We start from the raw sequence: 25,441 nt of genomic DNA, 5'->3' as shown, positions 1-25,441 counted from the left end.
CCAGGGGGGCCCTAGCTGTCAGCTCTGTGTGGGGGAGTCAGTGCCATCTGCTTTCGTTACAGCCCCCTGCCTTACAAGCCTGGCGTCCTGTGTCCCTGCCTCCTCCGTGCTGCCCACAGACAGGAAGCTCCCAACGCCCACATCTGCGTCCACCCCAGGCCTGGCTCAGGGTGTCCACACCCCCTCCACCTGTTCCTACATGGAGGCCACTGCCAGCTCCCATGCCAGGATATCACGCAGCATCTCCGTCGGTGACAGCGAGGGCCCTATCGTGGCCACGCTGGCCCAGCCCCTCCGTAGGCCATCGTCTGTTGGGGAACTGGCCTCTCTGGGCCAGGAGCTTCAGGCCATCACCGCTGCAGCAACACCCAATTTGGGCAGTGAGGGCCAAGAGCCTGCCCTGCATTCCTGGGGCAACCACGAGGCCCGGGCCAACCTGAGACTGACCCTGTCAAGTGTCTGTAACGGGCTCCTGCTGCCCCCCGTGGATGCCCAGCCTGGCGTCACCATCCCAGCAGTGAGCTTCCCAGCCCCTAGCCCCATGGATGAGAGCACCCTGAGGCTCCATGGCTCTGCCTTTCGCCCAAGTCTCCCAGCTCCTGAGTCCCCTGGCCTTCCTGCCCACCCTAGTAGCCCCCAGCTTCCAGAGGCCGGGCCTGGCGTCCCTGGCGGCACTGCCTCCCTCCTGGAGCCCACTTCTGGTGAGTACAGCCCTGGAGCAAGGACTGTCCCCTAAGTTCATCCTGTGTGCTAGTTGGCTCAGCTTCAAAAATGGACACTTGACCTGCCCACAGGAACTGTGCCATTCATTTATTCGTTCACTAACTTAAATATTTAATAAGCATTACATGTTGGGCTTTGTGCTAGACCCTGGGACATGGGACATGGTGGTAGACAAAACAGAGAATTGACATCTTCATTAGGGGCAATGCCCAGACTAAACCTTTACGGAACCCGTCATATGTATCACGAAGTGACATATGCTCAGGAGGGACAGAGGAGGGCGAGGGAGTGCAGGGTGGGGACGGGTTGGATTACAAACCAGAGGATGAGAAGAGGCTTCAGGGAGGAGGATGCATTGGAGCAGAGACCTGTGGGAGGGAAGGGGAGGGAGCCTTGGGGACCCAGAGAAGAGTTCCAGACAGAAGGACAGCATGGAGTCCACCCAGCCACCCTGGCAGCTCACACCAATGGAATGCAGCTCGTCTTGCTCATTGCCTCCTCTCTACCTCAGGTGCACTCGGTCTATTCCAGGGCAGCCCTGCCCGCTGGAGTGAGCCCTGGGTGCCGGCTGAAGCCCTGCCCCCGTCCCCCCTTGAGCTGAACAGGGTGGGGAACATCTTGCACAGGCTGCAGACCACCTTCCAAGAAGCCCTCGACCTTTACCGTGTGGTGAGCCAAACCCCAGAGTCGGGAAAGGGTTGAGGGGTCTCTTGGGACCGCCTGGCCTTGTTGGCCCCTGACAAGGCTGGCATCCCTTGCAGTTGATCTCCAGTGGCCAGGTGGACACCAGGCAGCAGCAGGCACGGACTGAGCTGGTCTCTACTTTCCTGTGGATCCACAGTCAGCTGGAGGCCGAATGCTTGGTGGGGACCAGTGTGGCCCCAGCCCAGACCCTGCCCAGCCCAGGACCCCCCTCCCCACCGACGCTGTGCCCTCTGGCCAGCCCAGACCTGCAGGCCCTGCTGGAACACTACTCGGAGCTGCTGGTGCAGGCTGTGCGGAGGAAGGCACGGGGACACTGAGGGTGCAGCCCCTCCACCGCAGCCCTGCTGCTTCTAAGGACTTAGGTATTTTAAGCGAATAAACTGACAACTTGGAGGAATGCTTCCTGGTGTCTGTTTGGGCCTATCCACAAAGCCCTCTTCAGGTGGAAGCAGGGAGAGAGGGTAGAGGGTGATGCCCAGAGGACTTGTGTCTGTCAGTGGAGAGCATGGGACCAGCATTCCCAAGAAGTTCAGGAACTGCCAGGCGCGGTGGCTCACGCCTGTAATCCCAGCACTTTGGGAGGCCGAGGCGGGCGGATCACAAGGTCAGGAGATCGAGACCACAGTGAAACCCCGTCTCTACTAAAAATACAAAAAATTAGCCGGGCGCGGTGGTGGGCGCCTGTAGTCCCAGCTACTCAGGAGGCTGAGGCAGGAGAATGGCGTGAACCCGGGAGGCGGAGCTTGCAGTGAGCCGAGATCGCGCCACTGCACTCCAGCCTGGGCGACAGCGCGAGACTCAGTCTCAAAAAAAAAAAAAAAAAAAAAAAAAAAAAAAAAAAAAAAAAGAAGTTCAGGAACTGCAGCCATGATCAGGGCTAGTCCTCCCACACTGCCCACAGAGCTGCCACAGATCAATGTGGGGTGCTCACCCACTGGGGCCCAGTTGTGCCCCAGGGAGGAGCCAGCCCTCCCTCTTACCTGCCCCCTGCCAGTGCCTGAGAACTCACTAGGGCTGCTGTGATCACCATGTGCCTACCTTGCCCAGCAGCCCATGCTTTGCCACATCACAGCTCAGGGCCTCTGGGCCAAGGCCACAGTAGATCCCACAAGGTCCAGGGTGGTGGTGTCCCCATCTGCAACAGGGGAAACTGAGGACCCATGAACAGGCTTGCCCAAGCTGGGTATGGTGGCCTGCACTTACAATCCTGGCTACTCAGGAGGCTGAGGTGGGAGGATCGCTTGAGGCCAGGAGTTTGAGACCAGCCTGGGAAACTTGGTGAAACCCCATTTCTTTATTTATTTTTGTTTTTGAGATGGAATCTTGCTCTGTCACCCAGGCTAGAGTGCAGTGGTGTGATCTCGGCTCACTGCAAACTCTGCCTCCCAGGTTCAAGCGATTCTCCTGCCTCAGCCTCCCAAGTAGCTGGGATTACAGGCGCCCACCACCATACCCAGCTGATTTTTGTATTTTTAGTAGAGATGGGGTTTTGCCATGTTGGCCAGACTGGTCTCGAACTCCTGACCTTGGGTGATATACCCACCTTTGCCTCCCAAAGTGCTGGGATTACAGGCGTGAGCCACCGCACCTGGCCAAAACTCCGTCTCTTTAAACAAAACAAAGTAAAACAAGAAACCTAGGCAGGCTTGCCCACTGTATGATCCTGGCGGCAGGCCCAGGCCACCAGCAGCTGGGACCGATAACTGCTTCCCCTTCAGGAGTTCTACATTCCATGAGCTCCCGGCACTGGTACCAGCTACCCCAGGCAGCAGGCATCTGGCCACATGGAGTGTCTGCTAAAAAAGCCACTCTTGGCTGTGTGCGGTGGCTCACGCCTGTAATCCCAGCACTTTGGGAAGCCGAGGTGGGTGGATCACCTGAGGTCATGAGTTCTAGACCAGCCTGGCCAACATGGTGAAACCCCGTCTCTACTAAAAATACAAAAATTAGTCAGGTGTGGTGGCGGGCGCCTGTAATCCTGGCTACTTGGGTGGCTGAGTCAAGGAGAATCGCTTAAACCTGGGAGGCGGGGGTTGCAGTGAGCCAGAATTGCACCATTGTACTCCAGCCTGGGTGACGAGCAAAACTACATCTCAAAAAAAAAAAAAAAAAAAAAAAAAAGCCACTCTTGTGTAAACACAGACATTCCCAATGTCCCAAGTCACTATAGGAAGGAAGCCAGCAGGGGCTTGCCTAAACCCTACTCCCCCACCATGCTCTGAGCACTTCCCTGCTCGGCCAGGCTCACACAGCTGAGACTCACCTAAATTTGCCTGGTGGCAGAGCTGGACCCTTCAACATGAGGACATGGTTCTCTGTTTCCATGACATGACACACATCAGGACCAATCTTGCAGTGCAAAACATTCTGCCGGGCGCAGTGGCTTACGCCTGTAATCCGAACACTTTGGGAGGCCAACATGGGCGGATCACCTGAGGTCAGGAGTTCGAGATCAGTCTGGCCAATGTGGCGAAACCCCATCTCCCCATCTCTACTAAAAATACAAAAATTAGCTGGGGTGTGGTGGTGCACACGTGTAGTCCCAGCTACTCAGGAGGTTGAGGCAGGAGAATCGCTCGAACCCAGGAGGCAGAGGTTGCAGTGAGCTGAGATCACGCCATCATTATACTCCAGCCTGGGTGACAGAGCAAGTCTCAAAAAAAAAAAATCCTTCCAGTTCGCACCCAGGTGCCGGGCACTGTAATGGAAGGAACATCAGGCATTGCACCTGCCCTCATGGCCACTTACCTTCTATACAGGGAAACAGATGCAGGAATTAGAGCTCTGCATAATTCTAGGTAGGCTGGGGAGATCCATTGCTGGTGAAGGGTCAGGGAAGGACTTTCCGAGGTGACATTTGGGCTGAAGCTTGATAGAGGACATATCAGGAACATGTCCAGGCTGACAGCACAGCCAGTGCACGGGCCCAGGGACAGCCACACGTGATCTGTGTGGAAGGAAGAGGGGCAAAGCCAGGACAGCTCGAATGGAGTGAGCAATGGGAGGGCAGGAGATGAGGTGTGAGGAGGAGCAGGGCCCTACCAGGCAGGGCCTTGTTGCTTCATGACATTTAAGTCCAAGAAACATCCAGAACAGTGTTTTGTTTTTTGGGGTTTGTTTCTAAATCTCTGCTCTTAATGTTTGGGGGGATGTCCAGTGTTGCTTATTTCTCATGACTCCTTGCCTCAGGGAGTCCAGGTGGTCCAGAACTTGGACCACCTGCCTAGGCCCAGGCCCACCTGCCTAGTTCGGCCACCATTGCCCAAAACCTTGCCCAACATCCCTGGGCAAAGCTTGGTGTCCAGCCCCCTATGCCCCGGACACCCAGGAGACCACCTCGGGCCTCTGTCGCTCATGGAATCACCCTTCCTTCCAACCTGTATCATAGTAAAGCCTTCCGCTCCAAGGAGTAAATGCCTGGCTTTCTTTTTTTGAGGCGGAGTCTCGCTCTGTCGCCCAGGCTGGAGTGCAGTGGCCGGATCTCGCTCACTGCAAGCTCCGGGCCCCGGATTTTACCATTCTCTGCCTCAACCTCCTCGAGTGGCTGGGATCATAGGCGCCACCTGTTCGCTAGTTTTTGTATTTTTTTTAGTAGAGACGGGTTTCACTGTGTTAGCCAGGATGGTCTCGGATCTCCTGACCTTGTGATCCTCGGGCCTGCCCGCCTCCCAAAGTGCTAGATTACAGGCTTGAGCCACCGCTACTCGCCAATGCCTGGCTTTCAGGGCCCAAGATGGAGGGATGTTGGTTACCCTTGATGTCATCATGCACCTGGCCTCTTCCTCTCCTGCTCTATCATCCTCTGTGAGCAAGCTTCAGTCTCCAGCTTATGGCCTCATGGTTGCAACACGGCTGCTGTGGCACCCAGCAGCACACCCTCAGGTGGTGTCTCCATTTTGCAATTGTTGGCTTTCCTGCAGCCCTGACTGGGGGGCCTGGCACAGGCCTGGAAGCGCAGGACCTAGGAGCTGTCCCGATAGTACTGCTATGGGGAGGCTGAGGTTAGAGGTGGAGTGCAGGGGGCTCACAGAGGGTGACAGCAGGAGAGGAAGAGGCCAGGTGCACAATGACATCAAGAGTAACCAACGTCCCTCCAGCTTGGGCTCCAGACGTTTACTCCTTGGAGCGGAAGGCTCTACTATGATACAGATTGGAAGGAAGGGTAATTCCATGAGGGTCAGAGGCCCAAGTTATTGGTCCCAGCTGCTGGGTGGCCTGGCACAGAGCAGGGCGCCCTCTAGGGCAGCAGAAAAGAAATGCAGATCTCTCCCAGGGGTCTCCTGGGAGTCTTCATCTGGGGTCAGATGAGTCCCAGGCAACAGGAATGGAGATTGCTTTGATGTGCTTGGACCATCTCTCCTGTCCTGGGCATGTTGCGGCTCAAACAAAGAGGTTCTCTCAGCAAGAAAGGCAAGTGGGCTGGTAATCAGAGAGGATCCAGCATGTCTGCCACTTCCCTCTTCCAAATGCCAGCCTCTGTCCTGGAAGGACCATACTTTCTCCTCGGACAAACCACCTGGTTAAGAAGCCATTGCCGGTGGTGGAGTGTGTGTATGCATGCGGTTTGGGAGTTGACAGGGTCCCAGCAGGAAGATGACAGCATGCTTAGATGGGATATTCCAAAGAGTTTAACCAAGGGATCGTTTGCAAAGGAGCAGCAGGGACTGGGAAACCACTGGGACTGGTGCAGAACCCCAGGACTGACACCACGGGAACTGTTACCACCCCCAGGCCACAAGGTACAAACAGAAGGAACAAGAACCCAAAAGGGCAAATCCCAGGGAGAGGGTAGTGCTGAGGGAGCTGTGGCCCTGACTCCCACACAGGAGGGAGTGAGAATCAACACCCTGACTTTACTCACCCCCTGCAAGGCACCCCATTGTCCAAATCCTACTGGAAGCCAGACTGCATAGAAGCCCAGGTGACCCCGCCTCCCAGTCCACCTCCTAGGCCACAGAGCAGGGCAGAACAGGACTGAGAGAGTTCCTGGAGAACTGGGCCCCTGGAAGGAAAACAGTTCATCTTTCACTGCAACTCTCCCCCTGCTTGTACCCCCACATCTACCCTTGGCCTCCCCATAGCAATACCATCAGGACAGCTCCTGGGTCCTGAGCTCTCAGGCCTGTGCCAGGCATCCCAGTCAGGGCTGCAGGAAAGCCAACAATTGCAAAATGGAGATACCACCTGAAACCCCATTTTGCAGATGACCCAACTGAGGCCTGGATGCTTGCCCATAGGAGGGGTTCCTCGGCAGGATGCGGTGGCTCACTCCTGTAATCCCAACACTTTGGGAGGCCAAGGCAGGCAGACAGTTTGAGCTCAGGATTTTGAGACCAGCGCTAGGCAACACAGCAAGACTCTGCCTCTACAAAAAAAATTTTTTTTTTTTTTTTTTGAGACAGAGTCTCGCTGTGTCGCCCAGGCTGGAGTGCAGTGGCCGGATCTCAGCTCATTGCAAGCTCCGCCTCCCGGGTTTTTACGCCATTCTCCTGCCTCAGCCTCCCGAGTAGCTGGGACTACAGGCGCCCACCACCTCGCCCGGCTAGTTTTTTGTATTTTTTAGTAGAGACGGGGTTTCACCGTGTTAGCCAGGATGGTCTCGAAGTCCTGACCTCGTGATCCGCCCATCTCGGCCTCCCAAAGTGCTGGGATTACAGGCTTGAGCCACCGCGCCCGGCCAAAAAATTTTAAAATTAGCTAGGTGTGGTGATGCATGCCTGTAGTCCCAGCTACTTGGGAGGTTGATGTGGCAGGATCACTTGAGCCCAGGAGCTCGAGGCTGCAGTGAGCTGTGTTCACTCCACTGCACTCCAGCCTGGGTGACAAAGCAAGGCCCTGTCTCAAAAAAAAAAAAAGCCTTCCTAACCAAGCACTGCTTATATGTCTGCCACATGGCAGGCCCCATGCTAAGCATTGTCTCCATGTGAGCTACCTGGATCTTCAATACAAACCGGGAAGAGGGGACTCCTTAGTCTCATTTTCCAGATGAAGAAACCAAGGCTGAATAAGAAGTCACTTGCTCTGGGTCCTCCAGAGAGCAAGTGGCAATGAGTGGCCAGCAGACCCTCAGCACTGCCACCCTGGCTTCCCCAAATGAATTGGCACAACCGACTCTCGGGCAATGGGAAGAAATGAAGAAACACTCTCACCAGCAAGCCTTGTACAGATGTCCCCTCTGACTAGAACACCCTCCCCTTTCATCTGAAACCTTTCAGGGCTTATCCAGGAAGCCATCCCTGCTCCGGTAGGCTGGATCAGGAGCCTGTCCGGGTCCCCCGGTACCCCTCTTTACGCCGTCATGGCTGGGTCCCTGCCTCACTTGCCTCTCACTGTCTTGGTCATTCTGGGCTGACACTGGCGTGCCTCCTTCATGGACTTACGTGATCATTTTCAATAAGCTAGGTCTGGAGCTTAGAAAATTGTTGAGTTGGCCAGGTGTGGCGGCTCATGCCTGCAATCCCAGCACTTTGGGAGGCTGAGGCAGGTGGATCACTCGAGGTCAGGAGTTTGAGACCAGCCTGGCCAACATGGTTAAACCCCGTCTCTACTAAAAATACAAAAATTAGCTGGGCGGGTGGTGCGCACCTGTAGTCCCAACTACTTGGGAGGCTGAGGCAGCAGAAATCACTTGAACCCAGGAGGCAGAGGCTGCAGTGAGGGGAGATCGCACCACTGCACTCCAGCCTGGGCAACAGAGCGAGACTCCGCCTTGAAAACAAAAATTAAAATTTAAAAGACAGAGCTTGGATTGCTTCTTGGCCTTTTGGCTAAGAATCAAATGTAGAACAGAGCTTGGCCAGTGTGCCGGGGTAGGGTCCTGGGAGCCCCTGGCTGTGTCAAGAAACCCCCTTTGGGCCAGGTGCAGTGACTCATGCCTGTAATCCCAGCACTTTGGGAGGCTGAGGCAGGAGGATCACTTGAGGTCAGGAGTTCAGGACCAGCCTGGCCAACATGGTGAAACTCTGTCTCTACCAAAAATACAAAAATTAGCCGGGCGTGGGGGTGCATGCCTATAGTCCCAGTTACTCGGGAGGCTGAGGCAGGAGAATCGTTTGAACCCGGGAGGTGGAGGTTCCAGTGAGCCAAGATGGTGCCACACTGCACTCCAGCGTGGGTGACAAGAGTGAAACTCCATCTCAAAAAAAAAAAAAAAAAAAGAGAGACCCCCTTTTACTTTCCAGACTGTGGAAGGGAGGGAGAGTGTTGTCCCAGGCAGTCACTAGGGTCTAGATTATTAACAAATTAGTATTTTAGTGCCTGCTACACCTGAACAGTGCTTCTGGCTGAATGTTAGCCCTGGGAATCTGAAAATCAGAGAGGTGGGGCGTCCTGCCTGAGGATGCACAGCCTGGATCCTCATTTTGCCCTGATTTATCCAGATCTGCTGTCCTCCCTGCACCCTACAGAGCAGGGCAATCACAGCAGAGGGGCCCTTCAGTGTCCTCAGACAGCTGCTGTGATTTGAATAACCAGGCAGGCTGCTGGATGTCCCCTGGTGACTGATTTGCCTGGCAAACAGACCCTCAACCCCTGGGAGACACTCAACTCCCCTGGAGGCTTGTTCCCTCTTCCTATGCCCAAAAGCTCCCCAGGCCCATCTCCCCTTGCCTGGCCCTGCTTGGTGGTCCTAGTGCTTGTCCACCCCTGGAAGCTGGACGGTTACCTCCAAAACCTGGGAGAAGATGGGCAGGTCCCTGGGCAAGAGTAACCCGAGCCAGCTTAGTCCACTCCCAGGGACAGTCAGGAAATTTGCATGAAGAGAATGAGGTTCCTCAGCGGCTTCCCCTCCTTTCCCACCAGGGATAGTCATCCTGGGGCTGAGGTCTGACAGCAGGTGGAGGCAGCCCCTGTGTGTGGAGAGCCTTCCAGAGGGCATGCCCCGCGCCTTCCTGGTCAGGAGTCGGCGTCCACAGCCTCCCAACTGGAGCCACCTGCCTGACCAGCTCCGGGGAGATGCCTATATCCCAGGTGGGCCCCTCACCATGCTTGGAGGTAAGGGGCAGGAGAGACGCAAAGCGTCACCATCTGGCTTCTCTCCTCAGACTGCAGCAGCCTGAGGAGGCCACCGGCACAACAGTCGTCCAGTGTCAGGGATCCATGGACAGCGGTGAGTGTGTAACTGGCCAGCAAAATCAGCTGTTTCGCTCCTGCCTGCTCTCAGCCTTAATGAAGCTGACAGTCCCTTGTTCCCCAGGCCTATCTGCACACGCCCTCCAGCCTCCGGACCTGTCTGCCCCTACTTCTCTCTGTTGGGAATGCCTCTCCTTTCCTAGTAGTGAGCTCTCTACCGTTAGGTCCCACCCCAGGCACCAGGGCCGGCAGCCACAGGGATCTCTCTGTCCAGCGGGGCAGAACAAGATTCAACCCCACATGTGGATGAACCGCTTTATGTCAGGACATGGGACAACAGGAGTGCGATGGGAGATAAGGGCTATTTCAGCTGTGCATGCATTGGAGGAAGGAAAGCGCCAGCTGGAATGTAGTATGTTCACGAAAGCCAGGCACTATTCTAGGGATGGGCCGTTATATTCAGCGGGAATAAGACAAAAATCCACAATTTTAAGGAGCTTATATTCTGGTTGGGGGCTGCAGGTATAGACAATAAAATTAGCCAGCCTGTAATTCCAGCACTTTGGGAGGCTGAAGCGGGTGGATCACTTGAGGTCATGAGTTCGAGACTAGCCTGGCCAACAGGTTGAAACCTCATCTCTACTAAAATTACAAAAATTAGCCAGACATGGTGGCACATCCCTGTAATCCCAGCTACTTGGGAGACTGAGGCAGGAGAATCACTTGAACCTGGGAGGCAGCGGTTGTAGTGAACTGAGATTACACCACTGCACTCCAGCCTGGGTGACAGAGCGAGATTCTGTCTAAAGAAAAAAAAAAAAAAGCCAGGCATGGTGGCACGCGCCTGTAATCTCAGCTTCTCAGAAGGCTGAGGCAGGAGAATCAATTGAACCTAGGAGGCAGAGGTTGCAGTGAGCCGAGATTGCACCACTGCACTCCAGCCTGGGAAAAAGACCGAGACTCCATCTCAAAAACAAACAAAAAAAACCCCAGTAAAATTAGAAAAGTAGACCAGGCATAGTGGCTCACGCCTGTAATCCCAGCACTTTGCGAGGCCAAGGCAGGTGGATTGCTTGAGGTCAGGAATTCGAGACCAGCCTGGTCAACATGGTGAAACCCCAACTCCACAAAAAATACAAAAATTAACTGGGCATGGTGGTGCATGCCTATAATCGTGTAATCGTGTACTCATGGGGAGGCTGAAGCACCAGAATCGCTTGAACCCGGAAGGCAGAGGTTGCAGTGAGCTGAGATCGTACCACTGCACTCCAGCCTGGGAGACACAGCAAGACTCTGTCTTTAAAAAAAAAAAAAAAAAAAAAAGTGTATGTCACATCAGAAGATGGGATTGGTATAGAGAAAGTAAGGGCCATGGGATAGTGAGGGAAGGCCCTGGAGAGTGACAGGTACACACACTAATCACTGTCTCCCACCTGCCTTCCTAATCTTCCCTGGTGGCTCCGGGAACTCTGTAAATACCCATTTGCAGAGTAACAAAGGGTGGGTGGGGTCCAGCCAGAGGGGCTAATAACTCTTGCATCCCTCCAGCAGCCCACACAGGACAACCTGACCTCTGCTCCCAGGGGCCCAGGGACGCTGGGCTGCCCGCTCTGCCCTAAGGCCTTCCCTCTGCAGCGCATGCTGACAAGGCACCTCAAGTGCCACAGCCCTGTGCGCCGCCACCTGTGCCGCTGTTGTGGCAAGGGCTTTCATGACGCCTTCGATCTCAAGCGCCACATGAGGACTCACACTGGTGAGCAGTGGCAGGGACAGGGAAAAGTTGCTGGGCCCCAGGTGGGGATGGAAGGAAATGGAGAGAGGTGCTGGGCTGTGGAGAGTCCGGGGTTTGTGTATGTGGGGTATGGGGAATCGAGACATGATGTCTCTCGGACCCCAGTGGGTGGGTGTAAGGTGGCAGGAAAATAGGGGCCTGTCAAGGGATGCAGAGTGCAGACGGATGCCGGTTATACGATTCAGGCTCCAGATCAAAGGGCAAGGGAAGGCCTCCCTCTCCATCCCCCAGGGGACAGAGCATCCTGGTGAGGGAGGGTGGGGACAAAGATGTCTGGCCCATGTCTGCACGGGGTGAGGGTAGCAGATGGTGCGTCATGGGTGGAAGAGTCTGAAGAGCTTGGAATAGGGAACGCAAATGCTCAAGGCTGGAAAGCAGGGTAGGGGCGCTTTAGTCCAGAGCCCACTGCCCTCTCTGTCCAGCCCTCCCCTCTGCGCCCATCTGTGCAGGGATCCGGCCCTTCCGCTGTAGTGCTTGCGGGAAAGCGTTTACGCAGCGCTGCTCCCTGGAAGCTCACCTTGCTAAGGTGCACGGGCAGCCGGCCAGCTACGCTTACCGCGAGCGTCGCGAGAAGCTGCACGTGTGCGAGGACTGCGGCTTCACCAGCTCCCGGCCGGACACCTACGCACAGCACCGCGCCCTGCACCGCGCAGCCTGATACGGTGTGCCAGCGTCCTCCCCACGAGGCAAATAAACACAGGAAACTCACGCATGGAATCTGGTGTTTATTACACTCGGGGGAGAGGGGAGGTCACTCGGTCCAGCGGTGGCCACAGTGTGGGGCTGTGCACACGTAGTACAGGCGCATAGCGTCCTGGCAGAAATGATGCATGGTTAGGAAGGGTTTGGACCCAGGAGCGCCTCACCCCAAAAGAACAGGCAAGAGAACTTCACCAATACGTAAGGGTCCGGCCCAGAGTTCCAAGAAGCGCTGGGTCACCCATATTGATATCCCCGCCCCAGGGAAGGACCAAACAAGCCCCAGATACTTAAGAAGCCCTCGTGCCACTTACCTCGGCCCGAGCACTGTGTGACTGGAAGAACACAGCCTCCTTATGGCCACACCTGAGGGGGTGGGAGCTCGGTCACTGGAAGCTTGGTAACCTTCCCTCCTCCCTTCGCCCAGTGAGAACGAGCCTCACTTTACCTCCCCAGTACCAGCTGAGCGCTCACTTTTGGCACGGGTGGTCCTCGGTCCGCGGCAACGTGGGGTCCTGGGACACGTCGGCGATAATCTGGGTCAGTTCGCTGCAGGCACGCGGGGGTGCAAAATGACTCTCCGACCCAGCCTCCAGAGCCAACACCCCCGCCCCCAGCTCAGGGCCCGCCACTCACTCCACTTCGTGCGTGATCTTGTTGACATAGATGCAGCTGTTGTCGGCCTCCTGCTGGTAATCACAGTTCCGGCACTGCCAGAGGGCGAGTGTGGGGGTAAGGGGGTCATGGCGGGATTCCAGATAAGACTGGGAGGAGAGGGCAGGGTGATCCCGGAGGGTATGACAACAGGACTGTCTTTGGTGATGGGCAGGAGAGTCAGGATCACTTGGGGTGCAGCGGGGGGCGAACAGGGAGTCCGGTCACAGGGGCAGGGGGCAGGGCGGGGCCACTTGTGTGGACCGGACGGGGAAGACCCGAGCGCTCACCGCGTATAGGAGAATGCGGTTCTCCTTGTCTTCCTTGGGGTACAGCATGTTGTTACTGTGGGGAGGGGGAGGTGCCAGGGGTTAGTCCTGGAGCCATTCGTCGCCCCATTTCTAACATCACCCGCTCCCTCCGCCTCACCATTCCTGGCAGAAGCGAATACCCACGAAGCCCGGTTCGTAGGTCCCGTCGGGCTCCATGGCGACGCGCAGCCCGCCCAGCCTTCTGCGCTTGCTCCGCCGCGCTACAGGTCGCGGGAGGGGCCAGGCCTAGGTGCTTCGCCAAAAGAGGGCGGAGCTGCGCACACGTGCTGGTTCCCCGCGGCCTTGGGCGCGGCTCTCTCCGCGCGGAGGTTTCATGGCTTACGTCAATCTTTTGATATTCTAGAGTAATTGCTTCCAATTTTTGGGCATCGCCGCCTTAGTTTACAGAATAGTGTGGATCTGGGTGCCAGAGCCGGGAAAACGATGCGCACTGGAAGCCGCAAAACGCTGAGCACCCAGGGAAGAAGCCATGGCGCTTGACTAGGCTGAAGGCCAGCGCGCATGCGCGAGTTGCCCTTCGCGCACTGAGAGAGCTCTTGCCAGTCCTACCTCCCGGCTTCAGTCTTCGCCGCCTGCTCTGGTCCTTTCCCGGTCGCTATTGGAAGAACCGTGAACTATGGAAGGCCTCTCTGGATTGGCTGGGCTAGCCCAGGAATAAGGAGAACCCTCTTTCTGGCGGTGGGGAAGGGACGGCGGCGATTGGCGGACGCTCCTGGCAGGAGAGCGCGGATTGGTCAGCCTCGGAGCAGGAGGCGGGGCTGATAGCCCAGCAGCGGCGGCGGTGGCGGCTGCGGAGCGACCGCGCTGCAGGCCCCGGCAGGGCGCGGCAAGATGGAGGTGACGGGGGTGTCGGCACCCACGGTGACCGTTTTCATCAGCAGCTCCCTCAACACCTTCCGCTCAGAGAAGCGGTACAGCCGCAGCCTCACCATCGCTGAGTTCAAGGTGTGGCCATAGGGGCGGGGTCCGGAGGGGCGGGGCGAAGAAGAAATAGGGGGGTTCCCCGAATGGGGAGGCGGGGAGGGACCGGGGAGCGACTGGGCGGCCCTGGCGGTGATCCCAGGCTGCGGAGTCTGGGAACTCGGTAGCGGCGGAGCGGGTCCGGAGAGAACCCGAGAGTGAAGAGACGAGGGGCGGGTCCAGCGAAAAATCCGACGGTCCAGAGGGCGGGGGCAAGAGGCGAGGGGCCGGAGTGCGGCCCCGTGCGTCCTGACTGGGGGGTCTTTTGGAGGAACAGGGACGTGGCTATGGTCATTGATGCAAGGGGCGTGGCCCCTGGCCTCCTTCTCCTCACCCTGCCTCCTTCTTGCAGTGTAAACTGGAGTTGCTGGTAGGAAGCCCTGCTTCCTGCATGGAACTGGAGCTGTATGGTGTTGATGACAAGTTCTACAGCAAGCTGGATCAAGAGGATGCGCTGCTGGGCTCCTACCCTGTAGATGACGGCTGCCGCATCCACGTGAGGACTCTACCTGGGACACTTCCCCGCCCCACCATTCATTTGGCTATTCAACAGGCACTTGCTGGACTTTGCCCTCAGTCATAGATAGGTCCTGCCCCCGTGGAGCCTCCAGTGCAGCCTGAGGAGTGACAGACCCATCTTTAGACAGGAATAGCCTAGAGTGGTTTGGGCTGGGATCAGGAAATCCCAGGGGGCTGGGGCCACCCAGGAGAGGTGCCTGACCACCTGGGACAATCAGAGAGGGCTTCCTGGAGGAAGGGATGTCTGAGCTGAGGGATGAGGAAAGGGTGACTTAAGAGAAAGAGGTGGAAAGGAGGGAGCAGAGGGAACAGAGGCCTAGAATGTCAGGTAGGTCACAGTCAGTGACCAGGCTGGACAGCTTGGGAGAAACCAGAACACAGAGGACTTCTTTGTGCATCCGCTCACCACGTCCTTTCTGTCCTTTTTTTTTTTTTTTTTTTTGAGACAGTGTCTCACTCTTGTCACCCAGTCTGGAGTGGAGTGCAGTGGCACGATCTGGGCTCACTGCAACCTTCACCTCCTGGGTTCAAGTGATCCTCGTGCCCCAGCTTCCCAAGTAGCTGGGATTACAGGCACCCACCCAGCTAATTTTTGTATTTTTAGTAGAGACGGGTTTTCACCATGTTGGCCAAGCTGGTCTGGAACTCCTGACCTCGAGTGATCAGCTCACCTTGACCTACCAAAGTGCTGGGATTACAGGTTTGAGCCACCAAGCCCGGCCCCTTTCTGTCCTTATTCCCTCCCCACCTCACTCAGTCTGTAGCAGCCACATTGCTCTTTGCACATCCCAGGTGAGCACTGCCTCTGGATCCTCTACTTGAATGGTTCTTTTGTCATATGCCTGCGTGCCTCACCCTTCCTTCCTGTCTTAAAGTGTCACCATTCTAGCGAAGCCTTCACTGGCCTCAGTGTTAATCTTCACCTCATTCTTTTCCCCTTCTTTGCTTTATTTTAGATTTTTGTGTTTACCAATGATTCCCCTCTGACACACTCTGGATTTCTCTCATCTGGTTTATTTACTCTCTGCCTCCCCGGATTCGATTGCCCTGAGGGCGGAAATTTTGATCACTATAATTCACTGCTGTGTCCCCAGTACTTGGAACAGTGCCTGGGACAGGGAGGATAGTCCGTGAATCGTTTTTTGTTTTGTTTTGTTTGAGACAGAGTTTCCGGCCCTTGTTCCTGAGGCAGGAATCCAGTGGTGCGATCTCAGCTCACTGCAACCTCTGCCCCCTGGGTTCAAGCTATTATCCTGCCTCAGCCGCCCTGGTAGCTGGGATTGCACCACCACACCCGGCTAATTTTGTAATTTTGTATTTTAAGTAGAGACGGGGTTTTACCATATTGGCCAGGCTGGTCTTGAACTCCTGACCTCAAGTGATCCGCCCACCTTGGCCTCACAAAGTGCTGGGATTACAGGCGTGAGCCACCTCGCCCAGCCCTGTGAATCATTGTTGAATGATGAATTGAATCCATAAAGTAAGACCGCAAGGATAATGTAATTATCCCCATTTTGCAGAAGAGAAAACTTAGCTTCAGGGTAGAATTTATTTATTTATTTTTGAGATGGAGTCTTGCTTTGTCTCCCAGGCTAGAGTGCAGTGGTGTGATCTCGGCTCACTGCAACCGCTGCCTCCCCGGTTCAAGCAATTCTCCTGCCTCAGCCTCCCGAGTAGCTGGGATTACAGGTGCCCGCCACTACGACCAGCTAATTTTTGTATTTTTATTAGAGATGGTGTTTCACCATGTTAGTCAGGCTGGTCTCGAACTCCTGACCTCAGGTGATCCACCCGCCTCGGCCTCCCGAAATGCTGGGATTACAGGCGTGAGCCACCACTTCTCTTTAGTAGAGAGGGTTGAAGGGGTGGCCTGCCCCTCCACACTTGTGGGCATTTCTCATTAGGTGGAACGAGAGACTTGAGAAAAGAAATGAGACACAGAGACAAAGTATAGAGAAGGAAAAAGTGGGCCCAGGGGACCCATGCTAAGCATACAGAGGACCCACACCAGCACTAGTCTCTGAGTTCCCTCAGTATTTATTGATCATTATCTTTACCATCTGAGAAAAGGGAAGTGGCAGGATAAGAGGATCATCATAGGGAGAAGGTCAGCAGTAAGACATATGAATAAAGATCTCTGTGACATAAGTTTAAGGAAAAGTGCTGTGCCTTGATATGCATATGCAAACATCTCCGTAAACCTTTTTAGTGCATAAAGAGCAGCATTGCGCTAGCAAGTCCCACCTTCAGCCCTAAGGCGGTTTTCTGCTTTCTCAGTAAATAGAACATACAATCGGGTTTTACACCGAGATGTTCCATTGCCCAGGGAGGGGCAGGAGACAGATGCTTTTCTCTATCTCAACTGCCAAGAGACCTTCTTTCCTCTTACACTAGTCCTCCTCAGCACAGACCCTTCACGGGTGTCGGGCTGGGGGACGATCAGGTCTTTCCCTTCCCACGAGGCCATGTTTCAGACCATCACATGGTGAGAAACCTTGGACAATACCTGGCTTTGCTAGGCAGAGGTTCCTGCGACCTTCCGCAGTGTATGTGTCCCTGGGTACTTGAGATTAAGAGAATGGTGATGACTTTTAACCAGCAAGCTGCCTTCAGGCACTTGTTTAACAAAGCACGCCCTGCACAGCCCAAAATCCTTTAAACCTTGAGTCACTACAGCACATGTCTCTTGCAAGGACAAGGTTGGGGGTAGGGTCACAGATTAACAGCATCTCAAATACAGAACAAAATGGAGTCTCTTATGTCTACTTCTTTCTATACAGACACAGTAACAGTCAGATCGCTCTTTCTTTTCCCCACGGAGGGTGAAACCCCATCTCTACTAAAAATACAAAAATTAGCTGGGCGTGGTGGCAGCTGCCTGTAATCCTAGCTACTCAGGAGGCTGAGGCAGGAGGATCACTTGAACCCAGGAGCTGGAAGTTGCAGTGAGCCGAGATCATGCCACTGCACTCCAGTTTGGATAATAAAGCGAGATCCTATCTTAAAAAAAAAAAAAAAAAAAAAAAAAAAAGTTAACTGAAGATAGAGAAGGGGTGCCCTAGGAATGGGGCACAGCAAACACTCCAAGGTGGGAGGGAGCATGGTGGGGATTAAGACAGGCCACTTCTGTGGCTAAATAGCATGGAAGCCGGGGAGGACCCTGACGTGGCTCAGGTGCCCCTCTGGTTGTGTGTGAGGAACAGATGGTGGAGGACAGGAAGAGTAGGGAGACCAGGAGGGGGCTGCTGTGAGAGTTCAGATGAGGGGGCGAGGCCTGGAGCTGTGGGTTAGGCCTCTGCTGGGTGCACAGGACTGAGCCTTTGGACCACCCTGGGCAGCTGAAGCTGAGGGGTGCGGGTGTTCATAGGTATCTCATAGGCAGTGGTTTCTTTGAGCAGGTTTCATACCAGGTGGTTCAGGTACACACAGACCTCCCAGGCCACTCAAGGAAGGAGTTCCAGAGGTGGAGCCACCGGGGAATTTTTACATTTTCTAAAATTCTTTTTATAAATATCACCCATATTCATTGTTTAAAAATAACAACTTCAAATTTGTGAAAATTCTCAACATAGCAGAAATTCTCAGTGATGCTTGATGTGGAAATAAAGTCCATTCCTATTTTGCCATGTTAGCCCAGTGGCTTAGGCCAAATGCCTCAGGGTGTTCCTTGGGCCCGCTCTCTCCCTCACCCCCACATCCATTCTCTCATCAAATCCTGTCGGCTCCATCTACAAAAACTTCCCTGACCTTGGTCCAGCCTCCATCCTTCCCCCAACCTCGCCATCCTGGCAACTTCTTCCCTGGCCTCCCCGCTCCCCATCTCAGCCAGAGGGAGCCTGGGACCACCTGAGTCAGGCCAGGGCCCTCTTAGCTCACAGCTGTGCCCTGGCGGCAGCTCGCTCCAGATAAAAACCAAAGTCCAGGCCAGGTCGGTGACTCATGCCTGTAATTCCCCCCAGCACATTGGGAAGCAGAGGCGGGAAGATCACTTGAGGTCAGGAGTTTAAGACCAGCCTGGCCAACATGGCAAAACTTTGTCTCTACTTAAAAATACAAAAATTAGCCAGGCGTGGTGGTGCATGCCTGTAGTCCCAGCTGCCCGGGAGGCTGAGGCAGGAGAATCACTTGAACTTAGGGGGAGGCAGAGTGAGCTGAGATCGCACCACCACACTCCAGCCTGGGCCCTGGGCGACAGAGCGAGACTCGTCAAAAAAACAAAACAAAACAAAACCCAAAGTCTACAGCAGTCCCTTGTGTCTTCCACTCTCGCTCTGGCTTCCTCCACCCCACCCATGCCCCCCACTCCAGAGCGTGAAGGACATTTCTACCTGTGGCCATCTGCACCTGCCATTCGTGCTCATCCTTCCGGCCTTGGCTCAAACATCCCCTCTTTTGGGAAGCCTGCTCTTCCACGCTCCTTAAGCCTCTTCTCTGTTGTATTTTTCTCCATAGCCATCCTCCGGTGTTTCATAGGTACCTGTTCCTTTGTGGTTGGCCTTCTCGCTGCACAATGAGCACAGCCTGAGGGCAGAGTGTGTCTGTGTTTGCACTGAGTCCCCAGCATGAGGCCCAGCTGGGCCCCTGGGAGCTCAGAACCCAATGAGTGAATGAATACGAGGGGCAGAACAGGAAGAGATGCTCTGGGGCCTGTGGTTGGGGCCAGCATAGGAGAGTCCCAGAGGCCCAGCAGGAGATGCGCCATGCACAGGGCTGTGGGCAAGGCCTGAGCTCTGCTGGTTGGACTCCGTGAATTTGGGGCCCTTGGTGATGTTGATGCCAGCAAGTGGGGGACTTCTGGGTACAGAGGCCGTCTCCTGGGAGCTTGGATGGGGGTGAGGAAGGGGAGGCGGCCAGTGTACCTAGCTACTTCTCCCTTCCGCGGGGCTCAGGAGAGGAGAGAAGGCTGCCGTACAGGCGAGGAAGGGAGATGCGTTTTTCCCAGATGGGAGACACTGAAGTCCCTGCACCCAGCACCCAGGCTTCCCTGGCCAGACCCTGATCCCCACGGAGCCCCTCCTCTCACACAGGTCATTGACCACAGCGGCGCCCGCCTTGGTGAGTATGAGGACGTGTCCCGGGTGGAGAAGTACACCATCTCACAAGAAGCCTACGACCAGAGGCAAGGTACGGGCAGGTGGGCGCCGAGGGGTGCGTGGGGGCCAGAGGGAGTATGTGCAGGCGTGGGGGTGGGCAGGGTAGACAGGGCCACTGCAGGGAGGCCAGTGGTGTGGGCAGTGGGGACCGAGAGCTTGGGAGGATATAGGGGTGAGGCTGGGAGTGGGGACAGGCAGGGGTCTGGGGTGGGAATGGGGGCCGGGAGGTGTCGGGGGGTGTGGGCAGTCAGACGTGGTGGGGGGAGGGCTGGGAAAGTGGAGGGAGTTGAGGGGTAAGTGTGGGGGCTGGGTGTTGGGGGCAGCAGTCAGGGTCAGAAGGGGACATGGAGAGGTCGGATGGGGTGTGAAGGGCAGCACAGGTGGAATGTGAGTGGCCAGGGTGGCGGTCAGTGAGGGCACCTGGGACGGATCAGAGTGTGGGGGAGACGGGGCCTCAGAGCCGAAGGAAGGCGGATGATGAAGGCAGATGTGTGCTGAAGGGGTGAGAGACCATGGGTCCTGTGGTGAGGGGTGCACGCGGGACCCCTTACGTTTCTGATTGTGGCGAGGCCCAAGGAGTCCTGGGAGAGGCTAAGGCTGTGGTGGGAGACCTGGGGCTTGGGTGACAGCCCTTTGTCACCTGGAAGAGAGAGTTCCTCCATGAACATGGGCCCTTCGTGGGTGGAGCGCCATCATGTTAGGCCCGGCCGATACCCTAACTGACTCTAGCCCCTCCGCCCACAGACACGGTCCGCTCGTTCCTGAAGCGCAGCAAGCTCGGCCGCTACAACGAGGAGGAGCGGGCTCAGCAGGAGGCCGAGGCCGCCCAGCGCCTCGCCGAGGAGAAGGCCCAGGCCAGCTCCATCCCCGTGGGCAGCCGCTGTGAGGTGCGGGCGGCGGGGCACTCCCCCCGCCGGGGCACCGTCATGTATGTAGGTGCGTGGTCCGCGGGCCCCGGGGTCCCGGGCTACAAGGCCGGGAGGAGACGTTGTGCACACAGTGGAGCCTCGGAGACCTCACGCTCTGCCTTGGGGCGCGGGGTGGGGGGGTTCGAAATGATCTCAGTCCCTGGAGGTGGTGGAACCATCGGCCGACACTGACCGCCCAGTGTTTGTGGAGGGAAGTGGGAGGCACAGGTGGAGTGATCTGTCCAGCGAGGGAGGCAGCAGAGGCCCGAGCCACGCTGACTGTGCGCTTGGAAGCGTGGAGCACAGTGCCAGTCGCAGTGGGGAAACGGGCGGCGTGACCAGGGCAGGAGTGAGGGGAACTAACACAGGGGGCTGTGTGAGCCCAGAGGAAGCACCTGGGAGCATCTGAAGGAAAGGGGGCAGCAGCCAGGTGAAAAGGAAGGCAGAGTTCCTACCAGAAGGAGTAGCCGGTGCAGGTGAGCAGAGCGCAAGAGGTTCACCCAGGGAAGGGGAGCGGGAGGAGAGGGGAGAAGTGAAGTCAGGGGCATGGGCAGAGTGGTGTCACAGTGGAGAGCAATGTGGATTTTTTAAAAAAGAACAGGCCAGCCATGATGGCTCACGCCTGTAATCTCAGCACTTTGGGAGAACAAGGTGGGAGGCTTGCTTGAGCCCGGGAGTTGGAGGTTACAGTGAGCTATGATTGTGTCATTGCGCCCCAGCCTGGGCAGCAGAGAAAGACCCAGTCTCAAAACAAAGGCTGGGTGCAGTGGCTCACACCTGTAATTCCAGCACTTCGGGAGGCTGAGACAGGAGGATCACTTGAACCCAGGAATTTAAGACCAGCCTAGGCAACATAATGAGACTCTGTCTCTACAAAAAAAAAAAAAAATCCCCCAAGACTTTAGTCAGGTGTGGTGGTGAGCACCTATAGGGTACCCCAGCTACTTGGGAGGCTGAGGTGGGAGGAGGTGAGGCTGCAGTGAGCAATGATCGCACCACTGCACTGCCGCCTGGGTGACAAAGCGAGACCCTGTCTCAAAAAAAAATATTTCAGGGGGTACATGTGGTGGTGTTACATGGGTGTGTTGCCTGCTAGTGGGTGGGGACTGGGCTTCTAGTGTACCCATGACCCAAATTGTGAACATCGTACCCAATAGGTAATTTTTCAACCCTCACCACCCTCCTGCTTCTGGCATCCCCACTATCTGTTATTTCCGTCTTTATGCCTGTGTGTACCCATCCCCCAGTCATCTGCAGCCACTAATTTACGTTCTGTCTCTAATTTGCCGATTCCGGATGTTTCATAGGAATAGGATCGTGCAATCTGCGAGTGACTGCTTCCACTGAGCAGAATGCTTTCAGGTTGCATCCATGGCAAGTCTGTGTCAGTGCCAGTGTTACCAAATAGTCCTGCATTGAACGCATAGACCACATTTTATCCAGTCACCAGTTAGTGGACATTAGGGTCATTTGCACTTTTTGGCTATTATGAATAATGCTGCTATGAACCACCTTCTTCTTTTTTTTTTTTTTTTTTCTAATTTGAGACAGGATGTGGCTGTTGCCCAGGCTGGAATGCAGTGGCGTGATCTCGGCCACTTCAGCCTTAACCTCTTGGGCTCAAGCCATCCTCCCACCTCGGCCTCCTGAGTAGCTGGGACTACAGGCACTCATCACCACCCCCAGCTAAAGGTTTGCAGTTTTTTTGTAGAGATGGGGTTTCGCTATGTGGCCCAGGCTGGTCTCCAAGCTCCTCCTGCTCAAGTGATCATCCTGCCTCAGCCTCCCAAAGTGCTAGGATTACAGGCGTGAGCCACCATGCTCGGCCTGAACATTCTTGTATAAATTTCTGTGTGACCGGACGCAGTGGCTCATGCCTGTAATCCCAGCACTTTGGGAGGTCAAGGTTGGCAGATCACCTGAGGTCAGGAGTTTGAGACTAGCCTGGCCAACATGGTGAAACCCCATCTCTATTAAAAATACAAAAATTAACTGGGCGTGGTGGCACGTGCCTGTGAGCCCAGCTACTCGGAAGGCTGAGGCAGGAGAATCGCTTGAGCCCGGGAGGTGGAGGTTGCAGTGAGCCAAGATCACGCCACTCCACTCCAGCCTGGGTGACCATGCAAGACTCCATCTCAAAAAAAGTAAATAAATTTTTGTGTGGACATTTGTTTTAATTTATCTGTGCCTAGGAATGGAATCCCTGGGCCATGTGGTAACTCTGTGCTTGACTTTTTGAGGACCTGCCGCACTGCTTTCCACAGCCACTGCAGCATTTTTCATTCCCGCCAGCAGCGCACAAGAGTCCCATCTTGGCCTCATCCTCACCAGCACTTTAGTCTGTCTTTTGCTTATAGTCGTCCACTGAGTGTGAAGGGGAACATAATTATGGTTTTGATTTGCACTTTTTTGGGGGCTAATGATGTTGAGCATCTTTTCATGGCCATTTGTGTATCTTCTTTGGAGAAATGTCTATTCAGATCCTTTGCCTTTTGTTTCTTGTTTTTTGACACAGAGTCCCACTCCGTCACCCAGGCTGGAGTTTAGTGGTGCTGTCAGCTCACTGCAACCTCTGCCTCCCGGGTTCAAGTAATTTTCATGCCTCAGCCTCCCGAGTAGCTCGGATTACAGGCGAGCGCCACCACACCTGGCTAATTTCTATATTTTTAGTAGAGACAGGATTTTGCCATGTTGGCCAGACTGGTGTCAAACTCCTGGACTCAAGTGATCCACCTGAGGCTCGTGGATCTCCTAAAGGGCTAGGATTACAAACATGAGCCACCGCGCCCAGCAGTATGTCAGGGGTTGTTTTTTTTTTTTTTCTTTTGAGACGTAGTCTCGCTTTTTTTGCCCAGGCTGGAGTGCAGTGGTGCCATCTCAGCTCATTGCAACCTCCGCCTCCCGGGTTCAAATGGTTTTCCTGCCTCAGCCTCCCGAGTAGCTGGGACTATAGGCGCCCGCCACCTCACCCGGCTAGTTTTTTGTATTTTTTTAGTAGAGACGGGGTTTCACCGTATTAGCCAGGCTGGTCTTGATCTCCTGACCTTGTGATCCGCCCGTCTCGGCCTCCCAAAGTGCTGGGATTACAGGCTTGAGCCACCGCGCCCGGCCCAGTGTGTCATCTTTTGAGGAATGTGTGTTCATATCCTTTGGCCATGATCATGGCTCACTGCTGCCTCAACTTTGTGTTGCCCACTTTTTAATGGGATTTTTTTTTTTTGCGGGATGGGTGTTGAGTTCTTTGAGTTCCTTGTATATTCCTCTTCTTGCTTTTTCATTGGGATGCTGTCTTTTGTCGCTGAGTATTGTGTATTAATTTGCTAACAAAGTACCACTTGCTAGGTGACTTAAAAGAAAGTTATTTCTCACAGTAATGGAGGCTAGAAGTTCAAGATCAAGCTGTCAGCAGGTTGGATTTATTCTGAAGCCTCTCCCTCTGGCAAGGCAGCAGTGCCATCCACTTTAGGCTTTTATGAAGCCCTCACTGGCTGGTGTCTTCACCCAGTGAATGGGGGACAGGGGTGGGAGCAGGGACACCAGCGAAGTGGCTACCATATTAGTCTGGACAGGAGATGGAGATGGTTCTAGTGGTAGCAGTGGAGGTAGCAAGAATTGGTTTTCACCAAGACATGGGCCAACACGGATCCAGGGTGATCCTGAAATTTCATGGGATTTCTTCTATGTCCAGAAGTTTAATGGGGATTTCTCTTCTGTGGGCAGGTCTCACAGATTTCAAGCCTGGCTACTGGATTGGTGTCCGCTATGATGAGCCACTGGGGAAAAATGATGGCAGGTAACAAGAATTCCCACTCAGGTGTCTGTGCGTGCGTTTGTGTGTAAGTCCATGCATGCTGCTGGCTGAGCTGCCCATGCCAGCACCTGGAGCGGAGCCATGTGAGGATCCTCTGACCACACCCACCCCCATCCTGTCCTGCAGTGTGAATGGGAAACGCTACTTCGAATGCCAGGCCAAGTATGGCGCCTTTGTCAAGCCAGCAGTCGTGACGGTGGGGGACTTCCCAGAGGAGGACTACGGGTTGGACGAGATATGACACCCAAGGAATTCCACTGCTCCAGCTCCTAACTCAGCCACTGACTGCCCCTCCTGTGTGTGCCCATGGCCCTTTTCTCCTGACCCCATTTTAATTTTATTCATTTTTTCCTCTGCTATTGATTTTTGACACTCGTGCATTAAATTCACTAGAAACCCGGAAAGGATTTGGAGAACTTGATGATTTGGGGACCCACTGGGTAAATAGTGACCCTTCTGTATCAGGGGCCAGCCTCCATGTCCTTATATCTTGATACTCCCCCATCATCTCATTCCCACCTCATCTGCTGTAGCTACCAGGAAGAAGGGGAAGGGAAGGGAGGGGATATTCTTTGCCTTTAAAAATGATGTACAACTCAGCCAGGCACAGTGGCTCTTGCCTGTAATCCCAGCACTTTGAGAGACTGAGCTGGCAGGTCGCTTAAGCCCAGGAGTTTGAGACCAGCCTGGGCAACATGGCAAAACTTCATCTATACCAAAAATACAAAAAATGAGTCAGGTATGGTGGCGCATGCCTGTAGTCCCAGCTACTTGGGAGGCTGAGGTGGGAGAATGACCTGAGCCCAGAAGGTCGACGCTACAGTGAGTTATGGCACCACTGCATTCCAGCCTGGATGACAGAGCAAGACCCTGTCTCAAAACCAAAAAAAAAAAGAAAAAGAGGCCGAGCACAATGGATTACGCCTGTAATCCCACCATTTTGGGAGGTCGAGGCAGGAGATCGAGATCATCCTGGCCAACATGGTGAAACCCTGTCTCTACTAAAAATACAAAAGTTAGCTGGGTGTGGTGGCATGTGCCTGTAATCCCAGCTACTCAGGAGGCTGAAGCAGGAGAATGGCTTGAACCTGGGAGGTGGATATTGCAGTGAGCTGAGATCGTGCCACTGCACTCCAGCCTGGCGATAGTGAGACTCCGCCAAAAAAAAAAAAAAA

At 54.9% G+C, this 25,441-nt stretch overlaps 4 protein-coding genes and 1 long non-coding RNA gene across 13 annotated transcripts in view; 3 read left to right on the top strand and 2 right to left on the bottom strand.

Moving 5' to 3' along the window:
- Nucleotides 1-1,825, top strand: part of WDR62 (WD repeat domain 62) — a 51,648-nt gene extending 49,823 nt beyond the window's left edge. For all 7 annotated transcript variants that reach the window (XM_031659606.1, XM_031659605.1, XM_031659604.1 and 4 more), the window contains 3 exons: nt 63-701; nt 1,235-1,392; nt 1,485-1,825. In XM_031659606.1, the coding sequence (XP_031515466.1) occupies nt 63-701; nt 1,235-1,392; nt 1,485-1,745 (1,058 nt within the window). In that variant the 3' untranslated portion in view covers nt 1,746-1,825. The remainder of the gene's footprint in view (nt 1-62; nt 702-1,234; nt 1,393-1,484) is intronic.
- Nucleotides 1,826-3,513: 1,688 nt separating this feature from the next.
- Nucleotides 3,514-6,780, bottom strand: LOC108583273. The gene is made up of 3 exons (XR_004180323.1): nt 6,290-6,780; nt 4,177-4,375; nt 3,514-3,860 (listed from the first exon to the last, which is right to left on the bottom strand). It is a non-coding gene; the product is annotated as an uncharacterized LOC108583273 (long non-coding RNA).
- A 2,522-nt stretch (nt 6,781-9,302) lies between these two features.
- Nucleotides 9,303-11,998, top strand: OVOL3 (ovo like zinc finger 3). Its single transcript, NM_001302761.1, has 4 exons — nt 9,303-9,396; nt 9,471-9,535; nt 11,047-11,251; nt 11,740-11,998. Exons 1-4 carry the CDS (start codon nt 9,303-9,305, stop codon nt 11,946-11,948), a joined length of 573 nt encoding a protein of 190 aa, NP_001289690.1. The 3' UTR covers nt 11,949-11,998.
- Nucleotides 11,996-13,615, bottom strand: POLR2I (RNA polymerase II subunit I). Of its 2 annotated transcripts, none has more exons than XM_021931051.2 (6): nt 13,525-13,615; nt 12,934-12,988; nt 12,626-12,699; nt 12,464-12,538; nt 12,304-12,355; nt 11,996-12,104 (listed from the first exon to the last, which is right to left on the bottom strand). In XM_021931051.2, exons 2-6 carry the CDS (start codon nt 12,979-12,981, stop codon nt 12,042-12,044), a joined length of 312 nt encoding a protein of 103 aa, XP_021786743.1. In that variant the 5' UTR covers nt 12,982-12,988; nt 13,525-13,615; the 3' UTR covers nt 11,996-12,041. The 2 variants fall into 2 exon arrangements, with proteins under 2 accessions (XP_021786743.1, XP_003915438.1); XM_003915389.4 differs by having other exon boundaries at nt 13,073-13,606.
- Nucleotides 13,252-24,670, top strand: TBCB (tubulin folding cofactor B). Of its 2 annotated transcripts, none has more exons than XR_004180322.1 (6): nt 13,252-13,920; nt 14,288-14,431; nt 19,482-19,578; nt 20,292-20,931; nt 24,176-24,248; nt 24,393-24,670. XR_004180322.1 is itself a non-coding variant. In XM_003915388.4 (6 exons), exons 1-6 carry the CDS (start codon nt 13,807-13,809, stop codon nt 24,505-24,507), a joined length of 735 nt encoding a protein of 244 aa, XP_003915437.1. In that variant the 5' UTR covers nt 13,560-13,806; the 3' UTR covers nt 24,508-24,670. The 2 variants fall into 2 exon arrangements, 1 of the variants encoding a protein (XP_003915437.1); XM_003915388.4 differs by having other exon boundaries at nt 13,560-13,920; nt 20,292-20,483.
- The last annotated feature ends 771 nt before the right edge of the window (nt 24,671-25,441 follow it).

Source organism: Papio anubis, chromosome 20 (genome assembly GCF_008728515.1).
Source record: "Papio anubis isolate 15944 chromosome 20, Panubis1.0, whole genome shotgun sequence".
Lineage (NCBI taxonomy): Eukaryota > Metazoa > Chordata > Mammalia > Primates > Cercopithecidae > Papio > Papio anubis.
The sequence above is the reverse complement of the archived record's forward strand: the minus strand, read 5'-3'. Positions and strand labels throughout refer to the sequence as shown.

Coding starts and splice junctions, on each gene's coding strand:
- OVOL3 (NM_001302761.1), top strand. CDS start 9,303: ATGCCCCGCGCCTTCCTGGTCAGGAGTCGGCGTCCACAGCCTCCCAAC. Junction 9,536..11,046: donor TCAGGGATCCATGGACAGCG/GTGAGTGTGTAA, acceptor GCATCCCTCCAG/CAGCCCACACAGGACAACCT. Junction 11,252..11,739: donor CCACATGAGGACTCACACTG/GTGAGCAGTGGC, acceptor CCATCTGTGCAG/GGATCCGGCCCTTCCGCTGT.
- POLR2I (XM_003915389.4), bottom strand. CDS start 13,131: ATGGAGCCCGACGGGACCTACGAACCGGGCTTCGTGGGTATTCGCTTC. Junction 12,539..12,625: donor AAGATCACGCACGAAGTGGA/GTGAGTGGCGGG, acceptor GCGTGCCTGCAG/CGAACTGACCCAGATTATCG. Junction 12,356..12,463: donor GAGGACCACCCGTGCCAAAA/GTGAGCGCTCAG, acceptor CCACCCCCTCAG/GTGTGGCCATAAGGAGGCTG.
- TBCB (XM_003915388.4), top strand. CDS start 13,807: ATGGAGGTGACGGGGGTGTCGGCACCCACGGTGACCGTTTTCATCAGC. Junction 14,432..19,481: donor ATGACGGCTGCCGCATCCAC/GTGAGGACTCTA, acceptor CCTCTCACACAG/GTCATTGACCACAGCGGCGC. Junction 20,484..24,175: donor GGGCACCGTCATGTATGTAG/GTGCGTGGTCCG, acceptor TTCTGTGGGCAG/GTCTCACAGATTTCAAGCCT.